This window comes from Corythoichthys intestinalis, chromosome 18, assembly GCF_030265065.1.
Source record: "Corythoichthys intestinalis isolate RoL2023-P3 chromosome 18, ASM3026506v1, whole genome shotgun sequence".
NCBI lineage: Eukaryota > Metazoa > Chordata > Actinopteri > Syngnathiformes > Syngnathidae > Corythoichthys > Corythoichthys intestinalis.
Window position 1 is genome coordinate 43834026 of NC_080412.1, and position 27524 is coordinate 43861549.

Consider the following 27524-nt stretch of genomic DNA (forward strand, 5'->3'; position numbering starts at 1 on the left):
GATGTGTTATCAATGAAAAAATTAAAAGTGTTCGTCGGCTGTCACTGAGTACCATTTGCGATCGCTACACAAAGCTAACTAAATTACCCCCAAGAACGGTAAGAGACGTAGGACAACCAGAGGATATATAAGAAAGACAGGACTGATGGTAAAGGATAGCTTGTTTAAACAGGAGAATGTCATTGTCAGTCGCGTCGATAAAAAAGCTAAAGCTATGCTTAGGTCGGCTCGTTTTTTTTCCGTCTTTTTCAGCCTTCGACACTCAAGCCATCTCTTTAACTGAACATTTTTATGTTCTTCCACATCTTTGCCAGTCAATTTGGCACCAGGCACATCATTTTCGGAGAGAATTGGTAGGTTTATCTCTGTAAACATCTTCGTACACGATTTCCATTCATTTCCTATTGGGGACAAACGGTGGCTTGTCCCTACTTAGCAACAGTAGCTAATGTCATGAATATTAATGAGTGGAAGTGACGTGTTGCTTGCGGTAAGCCATTGATTTAGTAGATTTCGCTTTAACTTTCCAGCCCAGAAATCACTTTCCTGATTTAACCTTAACAAAGAGTATAGAATCTTAAGAACCCAGACACGCACAGGGTGAATATTTCACCAGCTGCTCCGTGACCTAATATGACTGCTGACCATGCTTTTTTAAGCACCTCAGTGAATTTAATACAACACTAGGTAACTTTTCAACCTTTATAAACTATTTTCATAACACTTGTTATATGTCGACTGACAGCTGACACCTCTTTGATAACTTGAGAGGGGGTCTGTATCACTTTCACCGGCACTTATTAACTTGGAGGAGGGTGGCAGGAACCCTGCCACACACACACACACACACACACAAAAAAAATACAATTGTGATGACTGCTTTATGGCATACGTCACTTCCCCCTTTCCCCATCCATTATAAAGACGGAAGTCGATGCTAAGGCTTTAGCGTGAATTCTCCAAAGATGGCAGAGCAACAAAGAAAAAAAGTTTTGTCTGTGGAGGAAAAAGAATGGGCGGCTACCGGGATATACAGAATAAACATAGGCCCGGCTTTCGCTCGCTGACGTAATCCCCCCACATGCGGGTGGGGTGGTTAGCCACACTGAGCCACATGGGTGCTAACAATCATATGCTATTGTTTAGCCACAACTGGATTCATTACCTTATTACTTTTCTTCCTTTGCACAGCTGCTGGAAACAGAAATGTTGTTTACACTGGTGGGGTTTTTTGGGGTAAGAAAGACCAGAAAGGCATATGTGTTGTATCAGGCATGCACCAGAAGCTAGTTGCAGTGCCAAGAACAGTGTTGTTAATAACAGTAGGGCTGCAGCTATCGAATATTTTAGTAATCGAGTAATCGACTGAAAATTCTATCGATTAATCGAGTAATCGGATAAAACAAGTATATTTTTCGGTGAAGAGCAATTATAAATATACATGAGAAAACAAAGACATTTCATCTAATGTTGAACCATTTTCAGTCAATCAATGTCTTTATTTTCGATGTATATTGTTGAAAACAGCCAACAATTGCATCTCAGATGTAACTAGAATAAAAAAAAAAGACAAATTCACTGCTTTCACTCAAAAACCTTTAGATCTTATTAAAAAAATATATATATATACAGTATATATACAGTATATATACCTAAAAATGCCGTTACGCTTGATAACACACATCACTTAAAAGTTAGGATTTTTCCCCATGTGTTTCAATTGAATTTCTATTTGTAACAAGCCATTTTTAAGTTCTAGTTAAGTTTTGAGTTAGTCTAAACTGTAAGTCCTGATAGGATTTTGAGTTTTTGCAGTTTACAATCAAAATAAATGTATGATACAGGCTGTATTGGAGCACATTAAGGACCAGTGCTACTTGGTGTTTTATCCAGCAATGACTACTGAGCTAAAATTGATAGTTAGCATTATTGAGTTTTTATTTTACACCCTCATCACTCCACATCGCTATCTTATGTTAAAGCCTGTATGTAAGACACGTTAGCCACGCATCGACAGTGGTCATAATATAGAAACCTAGCCCTCCGCAGGGCTAACGTTACGTGAACTAGAGACAGTAAAGTTAATCTTATTTATTAGCGCTTAGCGCTCTTTATTAGCGCTTAGCGCTCTACTGCTTTAAGATGGTGGCTGTTTACTAACGCTGCCCGGAAGCGGCCGAGTCTGTCATTTCGCATCTAGTTCAACATACATGTGATCTCTATGAGACTCATCAGACGCTACCTGCTACCATCGTGCGGGCTAGTATTTAGCAATGTCGGCGTCGTTTGTAGCGGCAGTGGGCTGCATGGGACATCAGCGCGTTGTCCCGCATTAAAAGTAGTCCGAGCAAAACGTGATGCTTAGAGCTGTCAAAATAAACGATTACTCGAGGTGAATAAAATTACTCGGATCAGTTTTTAAACTCGAGTTACTCGAGTTGCTCGAGTATTCGTTTCAGCTCTAAATAACAGCGTTAGAATATAACGGCGTTACTAACGGCGTTATTTTTTTCAGTAGTGAGTAATCTAATTAATTACTTTTCTCATCTTGGCAACGCTGTTACTGTTACTGAGGCGGGAAAGGCGTGCGTTACTATGTGTGACGATGTTGGTTGAATGACGCGAGAAAAGTCTGAGAGAGATGGACTCACGGAGGCGAGAGAGAGCAGAGCAGGAGTGGGGAGGAGCCAAGGGAGTTGTGACGCCATTGCAAACGCGATGCTAGGTAGCTCCAATAATACCTGACTGTAGCCGATAGCCTACAAACTACGCCCACATGGTGCGACTGTAGATATCATGTATCTATAGAACTAATATGCAAATGACAGACACGGCGGCATTAGCAACATGTATAAAAAACTAGATGCGTTAGTAAACAGCCGTCATCTTTAAGCAGTAGACTTCTCAGGATGGCTCTATTGTAGAGAACCTTCCTTGCGAACCTAAGTAACTTTTTATTGAAAATGCTCCTAAATCGGCAAAATTTTGACATACAGTAAATCTATCTTTAAATGATGAAACAGTTTTAAAACTTACACATGTCGAAAGTAGAGAGAAGAGAGCATTTTTAAGAACTTTAAGTGTGGATTCACAACATTAAATTACTTCCACACGTAGCAAAGGTTACTATCTAGTTATTGCAATATCCGCAATACCCCTGCGTCCAGTTAAGTTTAGAGTAAAGAATTGGGCTAGGGCCAATTGTCCCAAAAACTCTTTAAACTTCACATTGTGTGACCTGTTATTTATTTATTTTGAGAAGAAAAAAAATTATCACCAGAAAAGAAAATTATCACCAGTTACTTTGCCAAGTAACTAATTACTCTTACATTCAGGTAACTGAGTTACTAACGCAATTACTTTTTGGGAGAAGTAATTTGTAACTGTAATTAATTACTTTTTTAAAGTAAGATTAACAACACTGGCCAAGACAACGGGTAGATAAGGGCATAAGAGATACAGGACGCCTTCTGACCACGGAAGCGTGTCATGCAGCTGAGTGAGCGAGAATTGACACTGACAAGCAGGTGATAGGCAAGATATCTACAAGCCCACGTCAGCAACACTAAATCCCACAATCAGCTATTCAGGATAGTCCAGAACAAATAGCGGGACATCCCGTCTTGCCACAAGGATAACGCCCGATATCCAACCGATAACACAAAGATTCCAAGCGCCCCTTTGACGCCTAGGCGGGCGAAACCTCCCACTCTGGTTGCCTCAGAAGCGGTGACACAGCAACTGTTAGGCATGAATTATACAGCCCAACCTGCAATAGAAGATTACTCTAAACAACACCCAAACACGCACTTCTTCCTGCCCACAGCCCGCCCCGTGAGAGCCTTCAAAAAGACTGTTTAACTACCGTATTGGCCCGAATATTAGACTGTGTTTTTTGCATTGAAATAAGACTGAAAAAGTGGGGGTCGTATTATATTCGCGGTCTAGACATTATACCCATTCGCGACGCTAGATGTTCTGTCATGACAGATCTCAGCTACTCTCAAGTTTAACCAGTTTGCATTATTTTATTGCAATGTTTTTCCTTATTCAGATTTGTTTCAAGACTACAATTACAGTTAGACTTCACTTTGATGGTTAATGCAGCTATTGCAATTTTGTTGTTTTATCACAATGGATTGGTTTATTTAAATTTCAAAAACCAGAAGCCATTAATTTACAAATGTGATTGCACTTTAGTTTACATATTTAAATGTTCAGATATTAAGATTTGAATGAGGCAAAATAACATGCTTTTTCTCTCAAATATATTGTGATAATCATTTGTTTCAGAGGTACTGTAATTATTTTCTAAATAAAAATTAATTTGGTGTTCAAAAAGTCTTTTTTTCAAACTTGAGACTTGAAAAAGAAGGGGTCGTTTTATAATCAGGGCAGTCTTATTTTTGGGCCAATACGGTAATGGTTGTCATTTTTCTCAGGTACATTCTTGTGTACTCGTTGTTTGTGACCCTGGATCCAGTTTTCCTCTTCACCTGGGTCTCTTTGCTGTTTTGCCTTGCTGTATGATTGCTGCCGACTTAGAATAAATTGAATACTTGTGTTTCGAAGCCTTTTTCCAGCTTTTAAAATGGAATGGAATCAGTACAATGGGTTGAAAGTAAAGTGAACGCGCCGAGTTTGGCCTTTTGGCCGGGTTGTCGGAGTTCTACCGGCCCGGGTTGTTGGAATTGCGCTGATTCCGTCCGGCTAAAAGGTGAGATTCTTACACTGGTTATTTGATTCAGGTGTGTTGGAGGTGGGAAAACATGGAAAACAAGCTGGACAGGGGCTCTTGAGGACCGGTCTTGCCGTAGTGTATATCATTGTCATAGGCAGTGTTGTTAATAACGGCGTTATTAACGGCGTTATTTTTTTCAGTAGTGAGTAATCTAATTCATTACTTTTCTCATCTTGGCAATGCCGTTACTGTTACTGAGGATGGAAAGGTGCGCGTTACTATGGGTTGCTATATTGGTTGAATGACGCGATAAAAGTGTGAGGGAGATGGACTCACCGAGACGACAGAGCAGAGCAGGAGTAGGGAGGAGGCAAAAAAGTTGTGACGCCGAGCAAACGCGATGCTAGGTGGCTCCAATAATACCTGACTGTAGCCGATATCCTACAAACTACGCCCACATGATATGGTAGATATGGTAGACATGATAGATATCACATATATATAGAACTAGATGCGAAATGACAGACACGGGGGCGTTCGCAACATGTACAGTATAGGAACTAGATGCGTTAGTAAACAGCCGCCATCTTAAAGCAGTAGACTTCTTAGGAAGGCTCTGTTGTAGAGAACCTTCCTACGAACCTAAGTAACTTTTTATCTAAAATACTCCTAAATCGGCAAAATCTTGACTTGAATCTATCTTTAAATGATGAAACAGTTTTAAAACTTCCACATATCAAAAGTAGACAGAAGGGAACTAATGCAGTAATGGGAGCAATTTTAACAACTTTTAACGGTTGATTCAGGGTAAATTAGGGTAAATAATTGCGCTAGGGCCAATTGTCCCAAAAACCTTTTACACATCACATCGTGTGACCTAAGTTTTTTGTTGTTGTTTTTTTTGGGGGGGGTGGGGAAAAAAAAAACATGAAAATTATCACCAGTTACTTTGCCAAGTAACTAATTACTCTTACATTCATGTAACTGAGTTGCTAACGCAATTATTTTTTTGGGAGAAGTAATTTGTAACTGTAATTAATTACTTTTTTAAAGTAAGATTAACAGCACTAGTCTTAAGCCCTTGTACTGACTCTATTTTGAAAACTTGAAAAAGGCTTCGGAGCACAAGTTGATACTTTATTCAGGTCGACAGTGATCAAACAGCAAGGCAAACAGAAAATAGACTGGAAGGGGAGGCAAGGTCACCCTACCATACGTCAACAAAAGGTTCCTGAGAAAAATGACAAAGATTAGTTAAACATTCAGTCTTTTGAAGGCTCTCACGGGGTGGGCAGTGGGCAGAAGAAGGATGTGTTTAGGATAATCTTCTATCGCAGTTTGGGCTGTTTAGTTCGTGTGTCACCGTTGCTGGGTCATGGTTAATGAGGCAACTGAGGTGGGAGGTTGGGCCTGCCTTGGTGTCTGAGAGACGCGAGCTATCAAACTTAGTTCTTCTTGTTCTCGGGTGTTTCTTTGGTAGGCCGGGGTGTCTTGGCCCTACCGAAGAGATGACGACGGCGTCTTTTCCTTTGCTTATCAGGCGAGGGCTGATATGGAATGTACTGATGACTCAGCGCTGGCCTTCTGCTTTGTGAGGAGTGTGTCTGTGTATTATAACTTATATTATTAAACTATGGTTAAATGTTAGCTTCAGCAGCTGTGGGGGCGGACCGCAAAGGCCCCCGCCTTTGGCTGCCGCCCAATTCCCTACGCACCCGACCCCTTTGGCCCCTCCCAAAGGTGGTGAGCCCATGGGAAGGGGAACCCACGTTGCCTTTTCGGGCTGAGCCCGGCCGGGCCCCATGGGGACAGGCCCGGCCACCAGACGCTTGCCTTCGAGCCCCACCTCCAGGCCTGGCTCCAGAGGGAGGCCCCGATAACCCGCGTCCGGGCAAGGGAAACTGGGGTTCATTAATGTTGCTCATCATAAGGGGTCTTTTTGAGCCATACTTTGTCTGGCCTCTCACCTAGGACCTGTTTGCCATGGGTGACCCTACCAGGGGCTTGAAGCCCCAGACAACATAGCTCCTAGGATCATTGAGGAGGGTCCGTCGGGAAGTCGAATCTCGGATTCAGGAGGAGCAGTGTGGTTTTCGTCCCGGCCGTGGAACAGTGGACCAGCTCTACACCCTCAGCAGGGTCCTCGAGGGTGCATGGGAGTTCGCCCAACCAGTCTACATGTGTTTTGTGGATTTGGAGAAGGCGTTCGACCGTGTGCCTAGGGGAATCCTGTGGAGGGTGCTCCGGGCAACGGGGTACCGAGCCCCTTGGTAAGGGCTGTTCGGTCCCTGTACGACCGGTGTCAGAGTCTGGTCCGCATTGCCGGCAGTAAGTCGAATTCGTTCCCAGTGAGGGTTGGACTCCGCCAAGGCTGCCCTTTGTCACCGATTTTGTTCATAATTTTTATGGACAGAATTTCTAGGCGCAGCCGAAGCGTTGAGGGGGTCCGGTTTGGTGACCTCAGCATTGAATCTCTGCTTTTTGCAGATGATTTAGTGCTGTTGGCTTCATCAAGCCGTGACCTCCAACTCTCACTGGAGCGGTTCGCAGCTGAGTGTGAAGCGGTTGGGATGAAGATCAGCACCTCCAAATCCGAGACCATGGTCCTCAGTCGGAAAAGGGTGGAGTGCCCTCTCCGGGTCGGGGATGAGATCCTGCCCCAAGTGCAGGAGTTCAAGTATCTTGGGGTCTTGTTCACGAGTGACGGTAGGAGGGAGCGGGAGATCGATGCGGCGTCTGCAGTAATGCGGACTCTGCACCGGTCCGTAGTGGTGAAGAAGGAGCTGAGCCGAAAGGCAAAGCTCTCGATTTACCAGTCGATCTACGTTCCTACCCTCACCTATGGTCACGAGCTTTGGGTCGTGACCGAAAGAACAAGATCCTGGATACAAGCGGCCAAAATGAGTTTCCTCCGCAGGGTGTCCGGGCTCTCCCTTAGAGATAGGGTGAGAAGCTCGGTCATCCGGGAGGGACTCGGCGTCGAGCCGCTACTCCTCCGCGTAGAGAGGAGCCAGCTGAGGTGGCTCGGGCATCTGGTTCGGATGCCTCCCGGACGCCTCCCTGGAGAGGTGTTCCGGGCATGTCCCACCGGCGGGAGGCCCCGGGGACGACCCAGGACACGCTGGAGAGACTATGTCTCTCGGCTGGCCTGGGAACGCCTTGGGATCCCGCCGGAGGAGCTGGTTGAAGTGGCTGGGGAGAGGGAAGTCTGGGCTTCCCTGTTAAAGCTGCTGCCCCCACGACCCGACCCCGGAACAAGCGGAAGATAATGGATGGATGGATGGATATGGTTAAATGTCTTTTTTACTATAACAAGTGTGTTAGAATAATGCAAACACTTAGACGGTGCTATAATTAACTACTTTTTTAAAGTAAGATTAACAACACTGGTCATAGGCAAGAAGTGTTGCATCTACTGTATGTAAATGTTGCTGTATGTTCCTGCCGCAGGTTTCACCATCCTCCAGGCCATCATGGAGTCGGCCGTGGCGAACAACTGGCAGGTGACGGCGCGCTCGGTGGGGAACATCGTGGACCCCGCCGACTATCGACGCATCATCGAGGAGATGGACCGCCGGCAGGAGAAACGCTTCCTCGTCGACTGTGAGGTGAACAGGATCAACTCAATTCTAGAGCAGGTAGGGAGGCAAATTTCATTCTTGGGCTTTTTTATCTTTCTTCTCATGTGGAATCAATTCTCTGCTACTTTAAGTGCAGTCTGATTAACAAAGCTAGGATTCAAGGGCTGTACAAATCAAGTTGACTCGTTTCGACTGGATGTCACCGGGTTCGTTTAGAACAGCTAGCAAAAGCGGTTGCATTATTTTTTTTGCGACTTGTTTGAAGTCAACAATGCTTCAGGCAGGAGGGGGAATTCAACAGCCTCCTCATATTTGTTTCCTCGGTGAACTGCAGTTTTCCCTCATGAGTCGCGCAGAGTGTTTGCATACTGTGAGAGCACGCCGGAGAATATGTGCGACAGTATACATACAAATCCCAAATATCAAGTTGGGACAATGTGAAAAACAAATGATCGCTGCCAGCCCTCCCAGTTAACTCATTCACTCCCAGCCATTTTCACTGGTGCAACCCCATTCGCTCCCGGCTGTTTTACTGGATTTTGACTGATTTTGCAAGGCCCACAGAAAATTCTGTTCTTTAAAAAAAAAATTTTTTTTTTTAATTTTATTTTTTATTTTTTAATATATTTTTTTATTTAAAAAAAAAAAAAAAAAGAAAATTCTATTCTATTACTATATAAACATGGAACCCACCAAAAGAAAGATTACTCTCTTCTTTCAGTAGGAAAAAAGTTCATATCTTTTTTCATTCTTTAGAAATCAGCATTAGAATATTGCTTAGTTTGAGCAATTTTCCAATTTCTGATGAAAAAACAGAGAAATGGAGCTTTTTGTAGAACCATACATTTCAAACGTAACTCTGACTTTAACACAGCTATTTTTTGCTTTTGTGACATCCCAAACATCTGAATAGTGTTTTTCTTCTACAAAATAACATAAACAACAAGACAAATAGAGCTTTTGATAGCAAAGTAACAATTTATTTACACTAGGGCTGTCAAAATTATCGCGTTAAAATATTTGACGCAATTAACGCACATGCTCCGCTCAAACAGATTAAAATGACAGCAGTGTCATGTCCACTTGTTACTTGTTTTTTGTCTCCCTCTGCTGGCGATTTGGTGCGACTGATTTTATGCACCATGAGCATTGTATAATTATTGACATCAACAATGGTGAGCTACTAGTTTATTTTTTGATTGAAAATTTTACAAATTTTATTAAAACGAAAACATTAAGAAGGGTTTTAATATAAAATATCTATAACTTGTACTAACATTTATCTTTTAAGAACTACAAGTCTTTCTATCCATGGATCGCTGTAACAGAATGTTAATAATGGTAATGCCATCTTGTTGATTTATTGTTATAATAAACAAATACAGTGCTTATGTACAGTATGTTGAATGTATACATCCGTCTTGTTTCTTATCTTTCCATTCCAACAATCATTTACAGAAAAATATGGCATATTTTAGAGATGGTTTGAATTGCGATTAATTACGATTAATTAATTTTTAAGCTGTGATTAACTCAATTTAAAATTTCTCATCAAGATGGATTTTTTTTGTTGTCTTTCTTTTGTGGTGACCACTGCCTCGTGGCGGAGTTTGACTGGGGAACTTGTGTGGGGCATGTTGTGTTCCTGGGGGGAAACTGGTTTGGCCGTGCGCGTTTCTGGCTGAGTCACGGGACACTGGAGGGTCAGGGGGACGCGAGCGGCCGAGCACGGTGGCGCGGGCTTTGCTCGGCGAGCAGCACGGACTCAACGGCATCGTTCGCTGAACTGGTGGACCCGGTCGTTCTGCTCAGTTGTCCAGCGCCTGGCATCCCGGGCGTCCTCCTGGTCGTCGCACTTGGTTGTTCGTCGCCTGGCGTTCCGGACGTCCTCCCGGTCGTCCTGCTTGGACTTCCCGAGCTTGGCGTCCTGGACGTCCTCCTGTTCCTCCATTCGGTTGTTTTCCGCCGGCGCCCCGGTCGTGCGGCCTGACCGTTCATTCCGTTGAATTGAGTTGCGGGTCTTACCAAATGCGCTACTGCCCTCCAGTGGCCTGTTTTATTGCTTTAAAATGGATTTTCAGCGTTGTGCTTTGAAACTAAGTTGAATCAGAACCCAGAGATGTCTTTTGTGAAAAAAAACAAAACATAAAAGACGTATAAATACGTCTTTAGGACACTGAAACAATTAAAAATAGAACATATTTATACGTTTTTGGGAGCAAATGAGTTAAAAAACTCAAAAGAGAATTGAAAAAAAAAAGGAATAATTATCATTTTACACAAAACTCCAAAAATGGGTCGGACTAAAGTATTGGCACCCTTTGATAAATCATGCGATGCTTCTCTAACTTGTGTAATTAACGGCACATAACAGGTGGTGGCAAGAACTAAATCACACTTGCAGCCAGTTAAAATGGATTAACATTGACTCAACCTGTGTCCTTGTGTGTACCACATTGATCATGGAGAAAAGAAAGAAGACCAAAGAACTGTCTGAGGACTTGAGAAGCAAAATTGTGAGGAAGCATGGGCAATCTCACGGCACTGTGGCTAACCCCCTTAGATGTGGACGGAAAAGAATATTTGACAAGAGATTTCAATGGAAGATTGTGCGGATGGTAGATAAAGAACCTCGACTAACATCCAAACAATTTCAAGCTGTCCCGCAGTCCGAGGGTACAACAGTGTAGAATACCAAAGAAGACCCCACTTCTGACCCAGAGACATACAAAAGCCCGGCTGGAGTTTACAAAAACTTACCTGAGGAAGCTAAAAATGTTTTGGAAGAAAATTATCTAGTCAGATAAGACAAAAGTAGAGCTTTTTGGGGAAAAGGCATCAACATAGAGTTTACAGGGAAAAAATGAGGCCTTCAAAGAAAACAACACGATCCCCACAGTCAAACATGGCGGAGGTTCCCTGATGTTTTGGGGTTGCTTTACTGCCTCTGGCATTGGACTGCTTGACCGTGTGCATTGCATTATGAAGTCTGAGGACTACCAACAAATTTTGCAGCATAATGTAGGGCCCAGTGTCAGAAAGCTAGGTTTCCCTCAGAGGTTATGGGTCTTCCAGCAGGACAATCACCCCAAAACACACTTCAAAAAGCACGAGAAAATGGTTTGAGAGATAGCACTGGAGACTTCCAAAGTGGCCAGCAATGAGTCCAGACCTGAATCCAATAGAACACCTGTGGAGAGATCTGAAAATGGCAGTTTGGAGAAGGCACCCTTCAAATCTCAGTTGGCCAAAAAAGAATGGTCTTAAATTCCAGCAGAGTGTTGTAAGAAACTCACTGATGGAATTCCGGAAGCAGTTGTTAAGTTATTTTGTCTAAAGGTTATGCTAACAAGTACTAGGCTGAGGGTGCCAACACTTTTGTTCGGCCCATTTTTGGAGTTTTTGTCATTGTAATTCGTCCACGAATATCGGAGGAATAGATAAAAATAGTGTAAACACCAACAAAAACAATGAGCGGTGACTTAACAGTCTGTAGATACACAAAGATATAATCATAACATACTCCACGGCGGTAATCATCCTTTCAGACATTTGTGGCAAGTGGTCAGCACCGCGGTGCCTTCGAGCGTAGCCTTGTAAAACTGCACGCGTTCCCTCCGAAGAGGCTCCCCGCGCTTTGGTCCCGGGAGAACAATTCCTTATACGAGCTGTGACATCAACACTTGCTTTAATGTAATATCAGCTCCAAATGTAAGTAGGACACACGGTCCCGTAACAGCAACAACAATGAGCTTACTATAAATAGCCTATCCTCCTAGCCGGAGGGAAGATCTCGCACAAAAGCTGGAGTGAGCAAACAGGGCCGAGATCACGCAGGCGTCAGGAATAAATGTTACGCACGTGATTTCTTTTGGAATCATTAAAACATCCACAGTGCCAAAAGTATTGGCACCCCTGCAATTCTGTCAGATAATGCTCAGTTTCTCCCGGAAAATGATTGTAATTACAAATGCTTTGGTAGTAATATCTTCATTTATTTTGCTCGCAATTAAAAAACACAAAAGACAATGGGAAAAAAATGAAATCATTATCATTTTATCCAAAACTCCAAAAATGGGCCGGACAAAAAGTATTGGCAACCTCAGCCTAATGTAGACAAACTAATTGCGAACAACCGCTTCCGGTATCCATCAATGAGATTCTTACAATGCTCTGGAATTTTTGACCATTCTTCTTTGGCCAATTGCTCCAGGTCTCTGACATTTGAAGGGTGCCATTTTCAGATCTCTCCACAGGTGTTCTATGGGATTCAGGTCTGGACTCATTGCTGGCCACTTTAGAAGTCTCCAGTGCTTTCTCTCAAACCATTTTCTAGTATTTTTTGACGTGTGTTTTGGGTCATTGTCCTGCTGGAAGACCCATGACCTCTGAGGGAGACCCAACTTTCTCACACTGGGCCCTACATTATGCTGCAAAATTTGTTGGTAGTCTTCAGACTTCATAATACCATGCACACGGTCAAGCAGTCCAGTGCCAGAGGCAGCAAAGCGACCCCAAAACATCAGGGAACCTCCACCAAATTTGACTGTGGGGACAATCAGAAGGCAGGTTCTTCAACAAAAATTCACTTCACTGAGGAAGGCAAAAAGTTATCAAAAAACAAAAGGTAGCAAACAAACTAAGAAATGCTTACAAAAGATTCAAGATCGGATTTTCTTCTATGGCTGTGGGCAAGAAGTGAGCTGGGGTGACACGACGGTAGACGATGACACCCTGGCACAAAACAAAGGGGAGCTTGACTATATATACACTCACAGAAGGTAATGGGAAACAGGTGGAAACAATAGGTTTGGGTGACTATAGACCCTACCCACCGATGTCACAAAATCACGTGATCGCTGTATTTTTCCGACCCCTTGTCCGTCATTTTGTGTCTGTATTATCAATGGTCTCAATTGATTGAGCAATTTATAATGCATTTCATGGAAGACCCGGTGCTTTCGGATGCCGTAAACTCACTGGATGCGTTGCATAAAAGGCGTTATGTGGAAAAGCTTCAGTTTATCCATTCGCCAGATCCATATTTGATGCCTAAATCGATGTTTTTCGACCCGCTATCTTCGCCGTCTTTGCCTGACATCTGCTAGCTACCCTGATATTTACAACTATCTTGTCCACACAAAATCAGCCTATTCTCACGAAAGTTTGAAAAACTTTAAGAGCTTGGAGGCTTATAAATACTTCGTTGCTGGTTGGGTGAAACAGTTCCTCGTCCACGAAAATTTGGCAGGAATCTATCTTGTGCTTGGAAAGGTGAGTTACGAAATTTTCACTTCAAAATCTTTTGTTCTTGCTAACATCCACTGTCAAGTCTAATGTATTTCATGTCATTTGTCAATGAAGCTAGGGCTTTTAATGTTTATATGGTTTAGCGATAGCACTCTCGCTACACGCATACGTGTATGTTGTCGGCGATTAGCCTAGCAATGATCTTAATTGTGGTTGTCAGCCCAAAACCCTCTAAATATATATTAAATGCATCTTACCAGATATAAAATGACTACTACATAATCTGTGGTAATCGTTTGGAACCCAGTTTTCTCGTCGAAATGCAGCAGCCCATCTCGCTCTCTCCTCTCCGGGTCTCTCGGAATCCGGTAGAACTTCAAGTCTCTCCGTCTATCTTCTCTGTTATTGCAACCGACCGCCACACACGCCTTCACCATTTTGATTATTAATGTTAACGAGCAGAAAAACACGCCATCAATAGGAGGAATGTACGTAGGCGTAACAGGTAAACACGATGTGTTGACGGACAATTGGGCGGCACCAGTCAGGAGGGCGGAGTTGTGACGTCACGTGGGTAGGGTCTATAGGGTGACAAGAGGAAGGGCAAGTGCTCTGAAACAAGGAGGGTGAGACTTACAAAATAAAGGAGGAAATGACCATGACACGACAGGACCTCACCACTGTGTGACAGAAGGCCTTGTTTTTTCCCCCCGGTAAACTCTATGTTGATGCCTTTTCCCAAAAAGCTCTACTTGTATCTCATCTGACCAGAGAAGATTCTTCCAAAACATTTTTGGCTTTCTCAGGTTCGTTTTGGCAAACTCCAGCCTGGCTTTTTTTATGTCTCTGGGTCAGAAGTGGGGTCTTCCTAGGTATCCTACCCTTTTCATTCAGACACCGACGGATTGACACTGTTGTACCCTCAGACTGCTGGACAGCTTGAACTTGTTTTGATGTTAATCGAGGTTCTTTATCAACCATCCGCACAATATTTAGTTGAAATCTCTCGTCAAGTTTTCTTTTCCGTCCACATCTAAGGAGGTTAGCTCCTTTACACGTTAGCATGGGCTTTACACTTATAGATGACACTGCGCACGGTAGACACAGGAACATTCAGGTGTTTGGAGATGGACTTGTAGCCTTGAGATTGCCCATGCTTCCTCACAATTTTGCTTCTTTAGTCCACAGACAGTTCTTTGGTCCAAAATGTTTTTGTGAATTAATAAGCGTCATCAGAAATTGCATTGCTAATTTAGTAAAAAAAAAAATAAAAATAAATAGTAAGAATAGTCGGCTGACTGATCGAGAGAAAATTATTCGTTTGGGACAGCCCAAGTTGTACGGTGTACCGGAACATATTTCCTCCACACCCTTCTCACCTTTTCAACCCCTGACCCATTTTCATGTCTGAAAGCAGCTGGAGGGAGAGTGAGAGACTGTACGTGATTGGATCGGGACATCTCTATAAAGTACTTTATTTATTTATTTATTTTTTAATTGAAAAAAAAATCCACGATGGACTGAGGGCGTGAAATTTGAAGCGCCAAGTAGCGCGGGATCCCTGTAATTTTTTTTTCTCTTGTTGGAATTTTTTGTTGTTGTTGTATTTCTTACGATTAATGTGGTTATGTAATAGGTTATAGTACAGTATAATAATATTTCATTTAAATAACTTTGTGTTGATTAAAAAAAATGTTAAAAACAAAACAAACATCGTAAGCAGTTACTCACAATGTTACTCATGACTTGAGTATTCTTCTCACCAAATACTTTTTAATTGTACTTGAGTGTACCTTTTGGATGACTACTTTTACTTGTGTAATATTATTTTGAAGTAATGCTAGTCTTACGTGATAGGCTACTCTACCTACCTCTGTCAATGTCAGTATATGTGATGACTAATGCTCATGTCAAACAGTTTCTACCTTCAGGCTATACAAAATGATTCATATCATAGAGCTTATAATTAAGAGTGGAGAATAGGAGCGAGCACAGATGGGCACAACGTGAATACGTACCTATTATTGACGATGATTATAAATATTGATTTAAAAACGGCAACAAAACTGCGATTGTTCATACGTTTTTTTCTGTCTTGTTCTTTTTATACTGAACACCTTTTACACTGGAATTTGGGTCAATATTTTCCGCGCCAATTTTTTGCAGTTCACATCCAACTCAACATTTTTTGAGGTACAATATCAAGAATGAGCTGACTGCTGGCAAGTGCTGGTGATGGCAACCGACAGTGTATGAGTGTTACAAAGAGAATTTTCCATCAGTGAGTAGGGAGGCAAATCCTATTGAAGAGACTCGGGCACACATCCAGCTCTGCACTAAAGTCGGGCAGCGTTCTGCGTAATTAGATGAGATTCCGTTGGGAATATTCAGACTGCGGTCGGACATCAAATACCACCGAGTGATACACCTAATGAGCTGTATTTAACTCATTGACTGCCACTGAGAGTGACAGAAGTCCCATCCATTTGAGCTGGAGAGACAGCAGATGATGTTATGCAGTTATCTATTCATTTGTATGTTTGCGAAGACTACAAAAATGGAGTGTTTTTTTTTTTTTTTCTTCTCTCCTCTGTGATCGTTCCACTGACCTCCAGCAGCTTTCTGGCAGTTTCAAGCACTCACAGAAAGCAGTGATCCCAAGGGAAGATGAAAGTAGAGCATGAGGATCCTAAAAATATTTGTTATGCCCACATGCTTTTTACCTAGAACAAATCTGCTAATAGAGGGCAAGAGATAGCCGTTTATTATAAATGAATGAATGAATGAATGAAAATTTAGATATGAGAATAAAATTGATGATGATAGACGCCCAATGCATTTTGACGTTCAATTCATTATGACCTTGTTTTGGTGCTTGGTCACAAAGTCTCGAATATGGAGATTTAACCCACTGGCTGCCATTGACTGTTATAGAAAATGGTATTTTATTTGGTTATCCTTTTCGGGTTTTTTTTCTTCACTTTGATTTTTTGGGTGGTCTCCTAATTGTGTGGTGCGGATGCGTATTGCTGACACCCCCCCCCCCCCCCAAAAAAAAAAACGTTTTACCATGACAGTATCATGTAAAATGTGATAACTATCATATAGAAATGTGGTAGTATCATGTAAAAATGTGATAATTATCATGTAAAATGTATTAACTTTCATATAAAAATGTGATAATTATTATGCAAAAATGTGCTTCCCATCATGTGAAATGTGATAGCTGTCATGTAAGAACATGATATCTATCATGTACAAATGTGATCATATAAAAATGTGATGACTATCATGTAAACACGTGGTACTATGATCTACAAATGTGATAATATCAATGTAAAAACGTGATAATTATGTCAGAATGCGATACTGTGATGTAAAAACTTGATATTATCATGTAAAATGTGATGACTATTATATAAAAATGTGACGTCATTTAAAAACATGAAAATTGTCATGCAAAAACGTGTTACTATCACTTAAAAAAGTGATGCTATCATGTAAAAACGTCATACTATCATGTAAAATGTGATAATTATCATAAAATGATAGTATCATGTGAAATGTGATCATTTACATGTAAGAACATAAAAACTATCATGTACAAATGTAATAAGACCATATAAAAATGTGTTTGTGATGTAAAAACGTGATAACTGTCATGTAAAAACATGAAAATTGTCATCTAAAAACGTGATAAGTCTCATGTAAAATCGTGATACTATCATGTAAAAACGTGATACTATCAGGTAAAAACGTGATAATTATCATGCAAAAATGTGATGTAAAAACATGCTAGCATGTAAAAATGTCATACTATCATGTAAAAACGTGATAACTATCATAGAAAAACGTGACTGTATCATGTGAAATGTAATCATTGTCATGTAAGAACATGACTATCATTTACAAATGTGGTACTGTCATGTAAAAACGTGATGATATCATGTAAAAACGTTGACTCATGTAAAAACGTGATGTCATGTAAAAACGTGCTGACCATCATGTAAAAACGTGATACTACATTATTTTAAAAATGTGATATCACTGTGAAAAACTGTGATAATCATGTCAAAATGTGATACTATGATGTTAGAACGTGATAATTATCATGTCACAATATGATAACTATCATATAAAAACGCGATAACTGTCATCTAAAAATATGAAAATTGTCAAGTAAAAATGTGTTACTATCACTTAAAAAAGTGATGCTATCATGTAAAAACGTCATACTATCATGTAAAATGTGATAACAATCATATAAAAATGTGATAGTATCATATGAAACGTGATCCTTATCATGTAAAATGTACAAATGTGATAAGACCATATAAAAACGTGATAATTATCATGTAAAAATGTGATAACTGTCATGTAAAAACGTGAACATTTTCATCTAAAAACGTGATAACTATCATGTATAAATGTGATACTATCATGTAAAAACGTGATAGTTTTCATGCAAAAATGTGATATGATGTAAAAACATGCTTTCATGTAAAAATGTGATAACTATCATAAAAAACTTTACAGTATCATGTGAAAAGTGATCATTATCTCATTGTCATGTAAGAACATGATAACTATCATGTACAAATGCGATAAGACCATATAGAAACATGATAATTACCATGTAAAAACATGATAACTGTCATGTAAAAACGTGAAAATTGTCATGTAAAAATGCGTTACTATCATATAAAAATGTGTTAACTATCATGTATAAATGTGTTACTATCATATATATATATAAACATGATAACATGCAGAAATGTGAAATGATGTAAAAAACATGCTATCATGTAAAAATGTGATAACTATCATAGAAAAACGTTATAGTATCATGTGAAAAGTGATCATCATGTAAGAACATGATAACTATCATGTACAAATGTGATGAGACCATATAAAAATGTGATTACCATGTAAAAAAAAACGAGATAAATGTCATGTAAAAACGTGAAAATTGTCATGTTAAAACGTGTTACTATCATCCAAAACCGTGATAACTATCTCGTACAAACGTCATAGTATCATGTAAAAACGTGATAATTATCATGCAAAAATGTGATATAATGTAAAACCATGCTATCATGTAAAAATGTGATACTAGCATGTAAAAATGTGAAAACTATCCTAGAAAAATGTTATAGCATCATGTGAAACATGATCATTATCATGTAAGAACATGGTGACATGTACAAATGTGACACTACCATCTAAAACCGTGATCATTATACTGTAAAAATGTGATAACTATCATTTAAAAACGTGAAAATTGTCATGTAAAAACATGTTACTATCATCTAAAAACGTGATATCTATCATGTAAAAACGTGATACGATCATATAAAAATGTGATAATTATCACGTAAAAATGTGATGGGTTTTTTTATTTCATTTTTTTTGGTGGCTGCAATACACTTCCATAGTACGAGATTCTTGTATCAAAATATATTTTTTCATACATTCCCTGCCATTGACAAATTATATAAATGTTTTTGTTAATTACTATCTTAATACATAAACACAACTGTAAATGAGGGAAATTGCTCTTAGCCCTTAATTCATTCATTGCAATCGACTGTTACAGATTTCAAATGCATTTCAACTAGGAAAGCTGGCATTGAGTGATCATGTGTTGCTGCCGTTGACGGTGGTAGATGTCCAATCCAATTTGACTGAGGGGCTGGCAGCGAATGAACAATAGCTGCCAGCCCTCTCAGTTATAATGGATTGGACGTCTAACGCCGTCAATGGCAGCCACTGAGGTAACCCTTTAAAAAATACTAGGGCTGTCAAACGATTAAAATTTTTAATCGAGTTAATCACAGCTTAAAAATTCAATAATCGTAATTAATCGCAATTCAAACCATCAATAAAATATGCCATATTTTTCTGTAAATTATTGTTGGAATGGAAAGATAAGACACAAGACGAATATATACATTTAACATACTGTACATAAGTGCTGTATTTGTTTATTATAACAATAAATCAACAAGATGGCATTAACATTAACATTCTGTTAAAGCGATCCATGGATGGAAAGACTTGTAGTTCTTAAAAGATAAATGTTAGTACAAGTTATAGAAATTTTATATTAAAACCCCTCTTAATGTTTTCGTTTTATTAAAATTTGTAATTTTTCAATCAAAAAATAAACTAGTAGCTCGCCATTGTTGATGTCAATAATTACACAATTCTCATGGTGCTCAAACCCATGAAATCATTTGGACCCAAGCGCCAGCAGAGGGCGCCAAACACCAAAAAACAAGTAACAAGCGGACATTACACTGCTGTCATTTTAATCTGTTTGAGCGGGGCATGTGCGTTAATTGCGTCAAATATTTTAACGTGATTAATTTAAAAAATTAATTAACGCCCGTTAACGCGATAATTTTGACAGCCCTAAAAAAATACATTTTAAAAAAAAAGTTTGAAGTTATTATTATTTTTAAAAATGAATTCCAGGCACCTGCTGCATGCGATTCGCTATTAACTCATTGAGCGCCACTGACGGCAATACACGTCCGATCCAATCTGACTGGTAATGCCAGCAGTGATCAAAATGGTTCAAACACCTTTCGCCGTCCATGGCAGGCAAAAGCGTTGAATTGATTACCAGTTTGTGCTATTTGTTTGCTTGAATTGCTGTTGATGTTTTAACTGTTGTACTGTAGCAAAATAAATCCCAGAACTGACTATTGTTATCTTTGTAAAGACAGAATTCCTATCAGAAAGACACTCTGGGCAGTTGAAATGATTGCATTGCCTGAATGTGCACTGTGGGGGTGTACCGAAAGGGAATTGAGAGGGAAAAAAAAAAGCAAGAAAAGAAAAAAAAATCACAACCCACCACCTCCACAGTGCCATTTTTAAGATCGCTGCTCTGTGAGGGAGAAATATGAAGCGCTAAAGCGCATGTAGTGTGCAAAGGATATTTTGCCTGTTAACGAAGTTCAACGCGGCGCGCTAACAGGCGCGCTGCAACGTTTTGGTGCTAATTAGGAGGCGGAGGTTTGAATGAGGGGGAGACCCACTGCAGAGACCAAGCAGAGCGAGAGTGCAGTTTTGCTGCAGCCTTGACCTTATTTCACTTGTTGAAGTTAATGGAAAGGAACAGGCAGTGTCATCATGGCTTCTCGCCTCTCTGCGTGTCTCCCACACACACACTCGCATGGAAAAGTCGACTCACAAGTTGTGCAAATGTCATTTCTTTCTTTTTGTCCTAAAACAACGCTTTGTTGTGCAACCTTCGATCAGTTGTCAGCGTTGCGAGCTGTGACTCACTGTTTTTTTTTTTTCTCTTGTAGGTGGTGATTGCGGGCAAAAACACCAGAGGCTACCACTATATCCTCGCCAACCTGGTGAGAAATGAGCCAACAAAATGATAATCATATACAGTTCACTTTTGTGGCGGGTACATGGAGTGGGTGTTTAGACTTGGTGCACTTCTTTAGGGAAGGAAAATTTATTTACTAACATTTTACTTGGAATTTAATGTATTAAATTACATGATATTTTCCCATGTACAATAATGTATGCCATCCGTTGAGGGAACAATAATATGATATATGATATGATACAGTACAGTACGGTAGGGTAGGGACTCATAAGCGGATATAAAGGGGGGCCAGGGGACCAGGCACCGCCCCCCCCGTGGCCGAAAAGTGTCATTGCATGTAAATGACTTTTATATATATATATATATATATATATATATATATATATATATATATATATATATATATATATATATACTAGTATTAAAGTTGTAAAGCAATAAAACTGCAACAAAAATGAATGAAATGAACAAAAATGTATATTTTGTAATAGGTCAAAATTATTTTTCGAGCACCTTATACGGTCATTTGCTTTGCATATAATTTTCAAAAAAAACAACATTGGAAAAAAAAAATTTAAAAAGGTGTTTTTTTCTTTGATTGAAAATATTTTCTTTTGATTAAAGAAACTTTTTGGGGGATTATTTAGACAAAAATGTCCTAATCATAATATAGCCCAAACACAAAAAGGATTGCTTCAATCAAAGAAAACATTTGTGTTCAAATGCAGAATTTTTAATCTCAAATATTTTTTTCGCATTCAAAAACTTTTTCAATGATTTAATTATTATTTTTTTGATTGAAGTGATTTTTTTTTTCTTCAAAATCTATATATATTTTTTTAAGCAATTTATTTTTTAATTGAATAATAGAGACAAAAACGTCTTAGCCGAAATGTGGCCCAAACACAATTCAACATTACTTCAATCAAAAAAGTTGCTTTAATAAAAAAAATAAAAACAAAAAAAAACTTGACTCTAATCAAAAAAAAAAAAAAAAAAAAAATCAATCAATCAAAGAAAAATAGCTTTCGCATGCATTTTTTTTTTTGTTTTGTTTTTTAAATTTCAAATTTATTTTTGCATTCAAACACATTTTCTTTCTAATTGAAGCGACATTTTTTTGGTTGAAAATTTATAGTTTGAAGAAACTTTGTTTTTTAATTGAAGAACCTTTTTTGATTCAATAATAAAGACACAAATCTACGTCCATATGACTCCGCCCAGCGGATACAATTTATGACTGGGGTAACTACATTGGCACGACAACGGCGGGCGTACCATATTCAATGGATGACGATCTTGGCGAAAAGTATTGCCTAAGCAGCCTGATTTAGAATAGAAACAAAAAACACTCATTGTCAACTTATTATTATAAATTTTCTTGAAAGTTAATTTTATTGCTGACACTGCGTTTCGAGGTCATCAACATGTTGTGCACCCCCTGCCCCAAAAGTCAAACTCAGCTTATGGGTAGGGTATGATATGATATGCGACAAACTGTAACTCCTGTGAATAGAAATCAATAAAGATCACTGGATATTTTATCACGTATATGAAATTCAACTACAATCCAATACAAGACCTATCAGACATCTATGGTACCACCTCAAAGGGAACTTCAGACTTAAAAACATGTAGGCTCTAATAAGCCACAATTGTTCTCTTTTACTAAAATATGTTATTAGAAGCACATAAAATATTGCCATTGACTTAAAAATCTATAATATTTAGTACATGTTTTGACCTACGGGGGGCGCCATGATTTATGCGCGCAATGCACGCTGGGGCTGATGATGCGGTTGCACTGGACTGGGAAAATTGCTGTGCTAGATACAGTGCTGGCCAAAAGTATTGGCAACCCTGCAATTCTGTCAGATAATACTCAATTCCTCCCCGAAAATGATTGCAATTACAAATGCTCTAGTAGTAATATCTTCATTTATTTTGCTTGCAATGAAAAAACACAAAAGAGAATGGAAAAAAAATGAATCTCCAAAAATGGGCCGGACAAAAGTATCGGCACCCTTTGAAAAATCATGTGATGCTTCTCTAATTTGTGTAATTAACAGCACCTGTTACTTACCTATGTCACATAACAGGTGGTGGCAAAAACTAAATCACATTTGCAGCCAGGTAAATTGGATTAAAGTTGACTCAACCTCTGTCCTGTGTCCTTGTGTGCACCATATTGAGCATAGAGAAAAGAAAAAAGGCCAAAGAACTGTCTGAGGACCCAAGAAGCAAAACTGTGAGGAAGCATGGGCAATCTCAAGGCTACAAGTCCATCTCCAAAGACCTGTTCCTGTGTCTGCCGTGCGCAGTCTCATCAATAAGTGTAAAGCCAATGGCACTGTGGCTAACCTCCCTAGATGTGGACGGAAAAGAAAAATTGACGAGATATTTCCACAAAAGATTGTGCCGATGGTGGATAAAGAACCTGGACTAACATCCAAACAAGTTCAAGCTGTCCTGCAGTCCCAGGGTACAACAGAGTCAACCTGTACTATCCGTCCGCGTCTGAATGAAAAGGGACTCAATGGTAGGATACCCAGGGAGACACCACTTCTGACCCAGAGACATAAAAAAGCCAGGCTGGAGTTTGCCAAAACTAACCTGAGAAAGCCAAAAACGTTGTGGAAGAATGTTCTCTGGTCAGATGAGACAAAACTAGAGCTTTTTGGGAAAAGACATCAACATAGAGTTTACAGGGGGAAAAAACGAGGCCTTCAAAGAAAAGAACACAATCCCCACAGTCAAACATGGCGGAGGTTCCCTGATGTTTTGGGGTTGCTTTGCTGCCTCTGGTACTGGACTGTTTGACCGTGTGCATGGCATTATGAAGTCTGAAGACTACCAACAAATTTTGCAGCATAATGTAGGGCCCAGTGTGAGAAAGCTGGGTCTCCCTCAAAGGTCATGGGTCTTCCAGCAGGACACACTTCAAAAAGCAGTAGAAAATGGTTCGAGAGAAAGCACTGGAGCAGCATTGAGTCCAGACCTTAATCTCATAGAACACCTGTTGAGAGATCTGAAAATGGCAGTTTGGAGAAAGTACCCTTCAAATCTCAGAGACCTGGAGCAGTTGGCCAAAGAAGAGTGGTCTAAAATTCCAGCAGAATCTAATTGATGGATATTGGAAGCAGTTGTTCGCAGTTATTTTATCTAAAGGTTGTATTAGGCTGAAGGTGCCAATACTTTTGTCCAGCCCATTTTTGGAGTTTTGTGTAAAATGATAATTTTTTTTTTTTTTTCATTCTTTTTGTGTTTTTTCATTGCAGGCAAAATAAATGAAGATATTACTACCAAAGCATTTGTAATTGCAATCATTCTTTGGGAGAAATTGAGCATTAACTGACAGAATTGGGGGGGCCTATACTTTTGGCAAGCACTGTAGCAAGCAAAACTAGTATGACGACTGCCATGATTCTGTCACATTCTGCTACTGGTCAGATTGTTTTGTGACAAACCTGTGGGATGAGTTCCTGACGTCGTACCTGCATGCAATTCCAGCTCATCAGCAGTGTTTTTAGACCGATCCTAGGCGGCTTGCATAGAATTGACTTGATGCCATTTGACAGTTTGTTTATCCCTTTGTTGCTGGTTGCATCATTGCCTTGTTTTTTTTTTTTTTTTGCCTGACTGCCCCTCACCGCTGTTCCCCTCGTTTTTCTTTTTTTTTTTTTTTTTTTTTATCCCGACCTTTCTCCCTTGTCGCGATCGCGATGCCATGATTAACCAATATTGATCCATATGTAAGGCGCATCACATCATAAGGTGCGCTTTTTAAGAAAATTGAAAGCTTTCAGGTTTTGCCTTATAATGCGGAATATGCAGGTTTTATAGGCTACATTCCTAAACAACATAAAACTACTAGGGCTGTCAAACGATTAAAATTTTTAATCGAGTTAATTACAGCTTAAAAATGTATTAATTGTAATTAATCGCAATTCAAAACATCTATGAAATATGCCATATTTTTCTGTAAATTATTGTTGGAATGGAAAGATAAGACACAAGATGGATATATACATTCAACATACGGCACATAAGTACTGTATTTGTTTATTATAACAATAAATCAACAAGATGGCATTAACATTCTGTTAAAGCAATCCATGGATAGAAAGACTTGTAGTTCTTGAAAAATAAATGTTAGTACAAGTTATAGACATTTTATATTAAAACCCATCTTAATGTTTTCGTTTTGATAAAATTTGTAACATTTTCAATCAAAAAAATAAACTAGTAGCCCGCCATTGTTGATGTCAATAATTACACAATGCTCATGGGTGCTTAAGACCATAAAATCAGTCGCACCCAAGCGCCAGCAGAGGGCGACAAAACACCAAAAAACACAAGTAACAGGTTGGCATTGCACTGTGCTGTCATTTTAATCTGTTTGAGCGGGGCATGTGCGTTGATTGTGTCAAATATTTTAACGTGATTAATTGAAAAAATTAATTACCGCCCGTTAACGCGATAATTTTGACAGCTCTAAAAACTACATCTGGAAACCAATGCGTTAACCAACCACACTCTATAATCTTTGACCTTCAGGGTTTTTCCAACATGAGCTTGGACAGGGTGTTTTCCGGCGGAGCCAACATCACAGGCTTCCAGATCATCAACCCGGAAAGCGCCATCGTCCAGCAATTTCTCCAACGCTGGGAGCGTCTTGACGAAAGAGAATTCCCCGAAGCCAAAAACACGCCACTAAAGGTCACTGAAAAACTAAACCGGGATGGCTCGCTTTCTTTTGGTTTCTTTGTGTTTCTGAACGCGCCGCTTTCTCGTGTGTCACAGTACACATCGGCGCTGACCCATGATGCCATCCTCATCATCTCTGAGGCCTTCCGCTACCTTCGGCGCCAGCGCGTGGACGTGTCCCGCAGGGGGAGCGCAGGCGACTGCCTGGCTAATCCCGCCGTGCCCTGGAGTCAAGGCATCGACATAGAGAGAGCTCTGAAAATGGTGAACGCACGCACTAGCACATTTCCATTTCATTAGGATTTTTGGTTTTGGACTTATAGCTGCATGAGCTGATCTGAAACTGTTCTGCCAGACCTCAAAACAATAAAACTCCAAAAGTTGAATAGGTACAGATTTCCACACTGTTGCATTGTCATATATTGGCTGGTACTGTACAGGCAGTCCCGGGGTTACGAGGTACTCGATTTACGCGGTTTCGACGCCGGAGTCTTGTCCGGCATATGCTCCTTCACTGATAACAAATGCTGTTTCTACGTAAGCATGAAGAATATTTGAGTCAGGTGTCTGACCTTTCTTCTCATTTTGACAGGTTCAAGTTCAAGGCATGACAGGAAACATCCAGTTTGACACATTCGGACGTAGAGCTAACTACACAATCGATGTGTACGAAATGAAGACAGGAGGTCCGAGGAAGGTACGTGAGTCATTTCCTCAAAACGGAATTATTAACTCGCTGCCCACCATTGACGGACAACAGATGACTGTTAGCTAAAATGCTATGGCAGCCCTACTTGATGATCACATCATAGTCAGCAGTGAGTATTAAAAAGTGAGCTCAACGAGCAAATCGTATGAACTTTACACAAGATGTTTGACCTCTCCTCTTGAAGGATTCTGTATCTTGTCTTGTTGTCCATAAGTCCTCTCCAAATGAGCTATTAAAATGCAACAACACGACGTAAACCAATGATTGACGCTCCGGCAACAGATCAGTCTCACGTTTGTTGTCCTCAGTATCCTTGAGGAGACGCGTGGCTAACATTTACTTTGGATTTGAACGGAGCAATAACTGTCACTCTTTTATTGTTGGCGAGACAGTGACAAACGGTCCGACAACGACCGGTCGTCACTTGTGTGTCGTTGCCATCTTAAAGGACAAGGACGTGTTGTGTATCGCTTGAAGGGCTTGAATCAGCTTGTCAGCAGTTTTGGATTTTTCTTTACGATAACTCCTCTTGCCCAGTGACTGACGGGCGACCAATCCGGACTTTTACCGGGATAACGTAGGGAGATTCTTAGCAAATAGCAGTTTTATAGGTTCCATTTTGTCAATCTAGCAGCAGCAATGTCAATGTACAATTAATAATTCCTCCTCAGTCGTAACTTTTTACTGTTTCAAAACATTGAAGCGGACTACAGAATAGAGGAACGACCAGGTAAGATGCAAGTCTAATTTTTCTTTTTCTCTCAACTTCTAGCATTAGTCACAATGATGATAGTGATAAAAAAGCCGATTCATGTACCCGATTTTGACTTTCTATTACAATTACGGTACATAGTGGGTGATTCTCATGAAGTTAAGCTAAACTATGCAAATAAGTCCAGCTGTGGGCCGCAGTACTCAAGCAGGGGACATGGTTAACGGATGATGAGTGTATTAACCGATTGGTCGTTGAAAGCAGGGCGGCGCGGTTTATGGATGACAAACGCTTGATCCGATTGGTCGTTGAAGGCGGGAGGGTGTGGTTTGCGGATGACAAACGCTTGATCTGATTGGAGAGACAAGCGCTAGATATATTAATCCTGTAAAGTCATATTATTAAATTTTAGATAGGATTATATATTATAAATCTTAATATTCCAAGGTCTAGTTAGGTTTAGGGATAAAGAAATAGTTAGTCTCCGGGTTGCGAACGAGTTCCATTCCTACGCTAGCGACGTAACCCGAATT

General features: G+C 40.0%; 1 protein-coding gene across 5 annotated transcripts in view; it reads left to right on the plus strand.

The window, feature by feature from the left end:
• Window positions 1-27524, plus strand: part of gria3a (glutamate receptor, ionotropic, AMPA 3a) — a 169488-nt gene that overhangs the window by 74109 nt on the left and 67855 nt on the right. For all 5 annotated transcript variants that reach the window (XR_009061388.1, XM_057821752.1, XM_057821753.1 and 2 more), the window contains exons 4-8: window positions 8132-8319; window positions 20832-20885; window positions 25421-25582; window positions 25667-25834; window positions 26163-26267. Coding sequence is in view for 4 of the 5 variants with exons in the window: in XM_057821752.1 (XP_057677735.1) it covers window positions 8132-8319; window positions 20832-20885; window positions 25421-25582; window positions 25667-25834; window positions 26163-26267 (677 nt within the window). In the remaining variant the exon portion in view is untranslated. The remainder of the gene's footprint in view (window positions 1-8131; window positions 8320-20831; window positions 20886-25420; window positions 25583-25666; window positions 25835-26162; window positions 26268-27524) is intronic.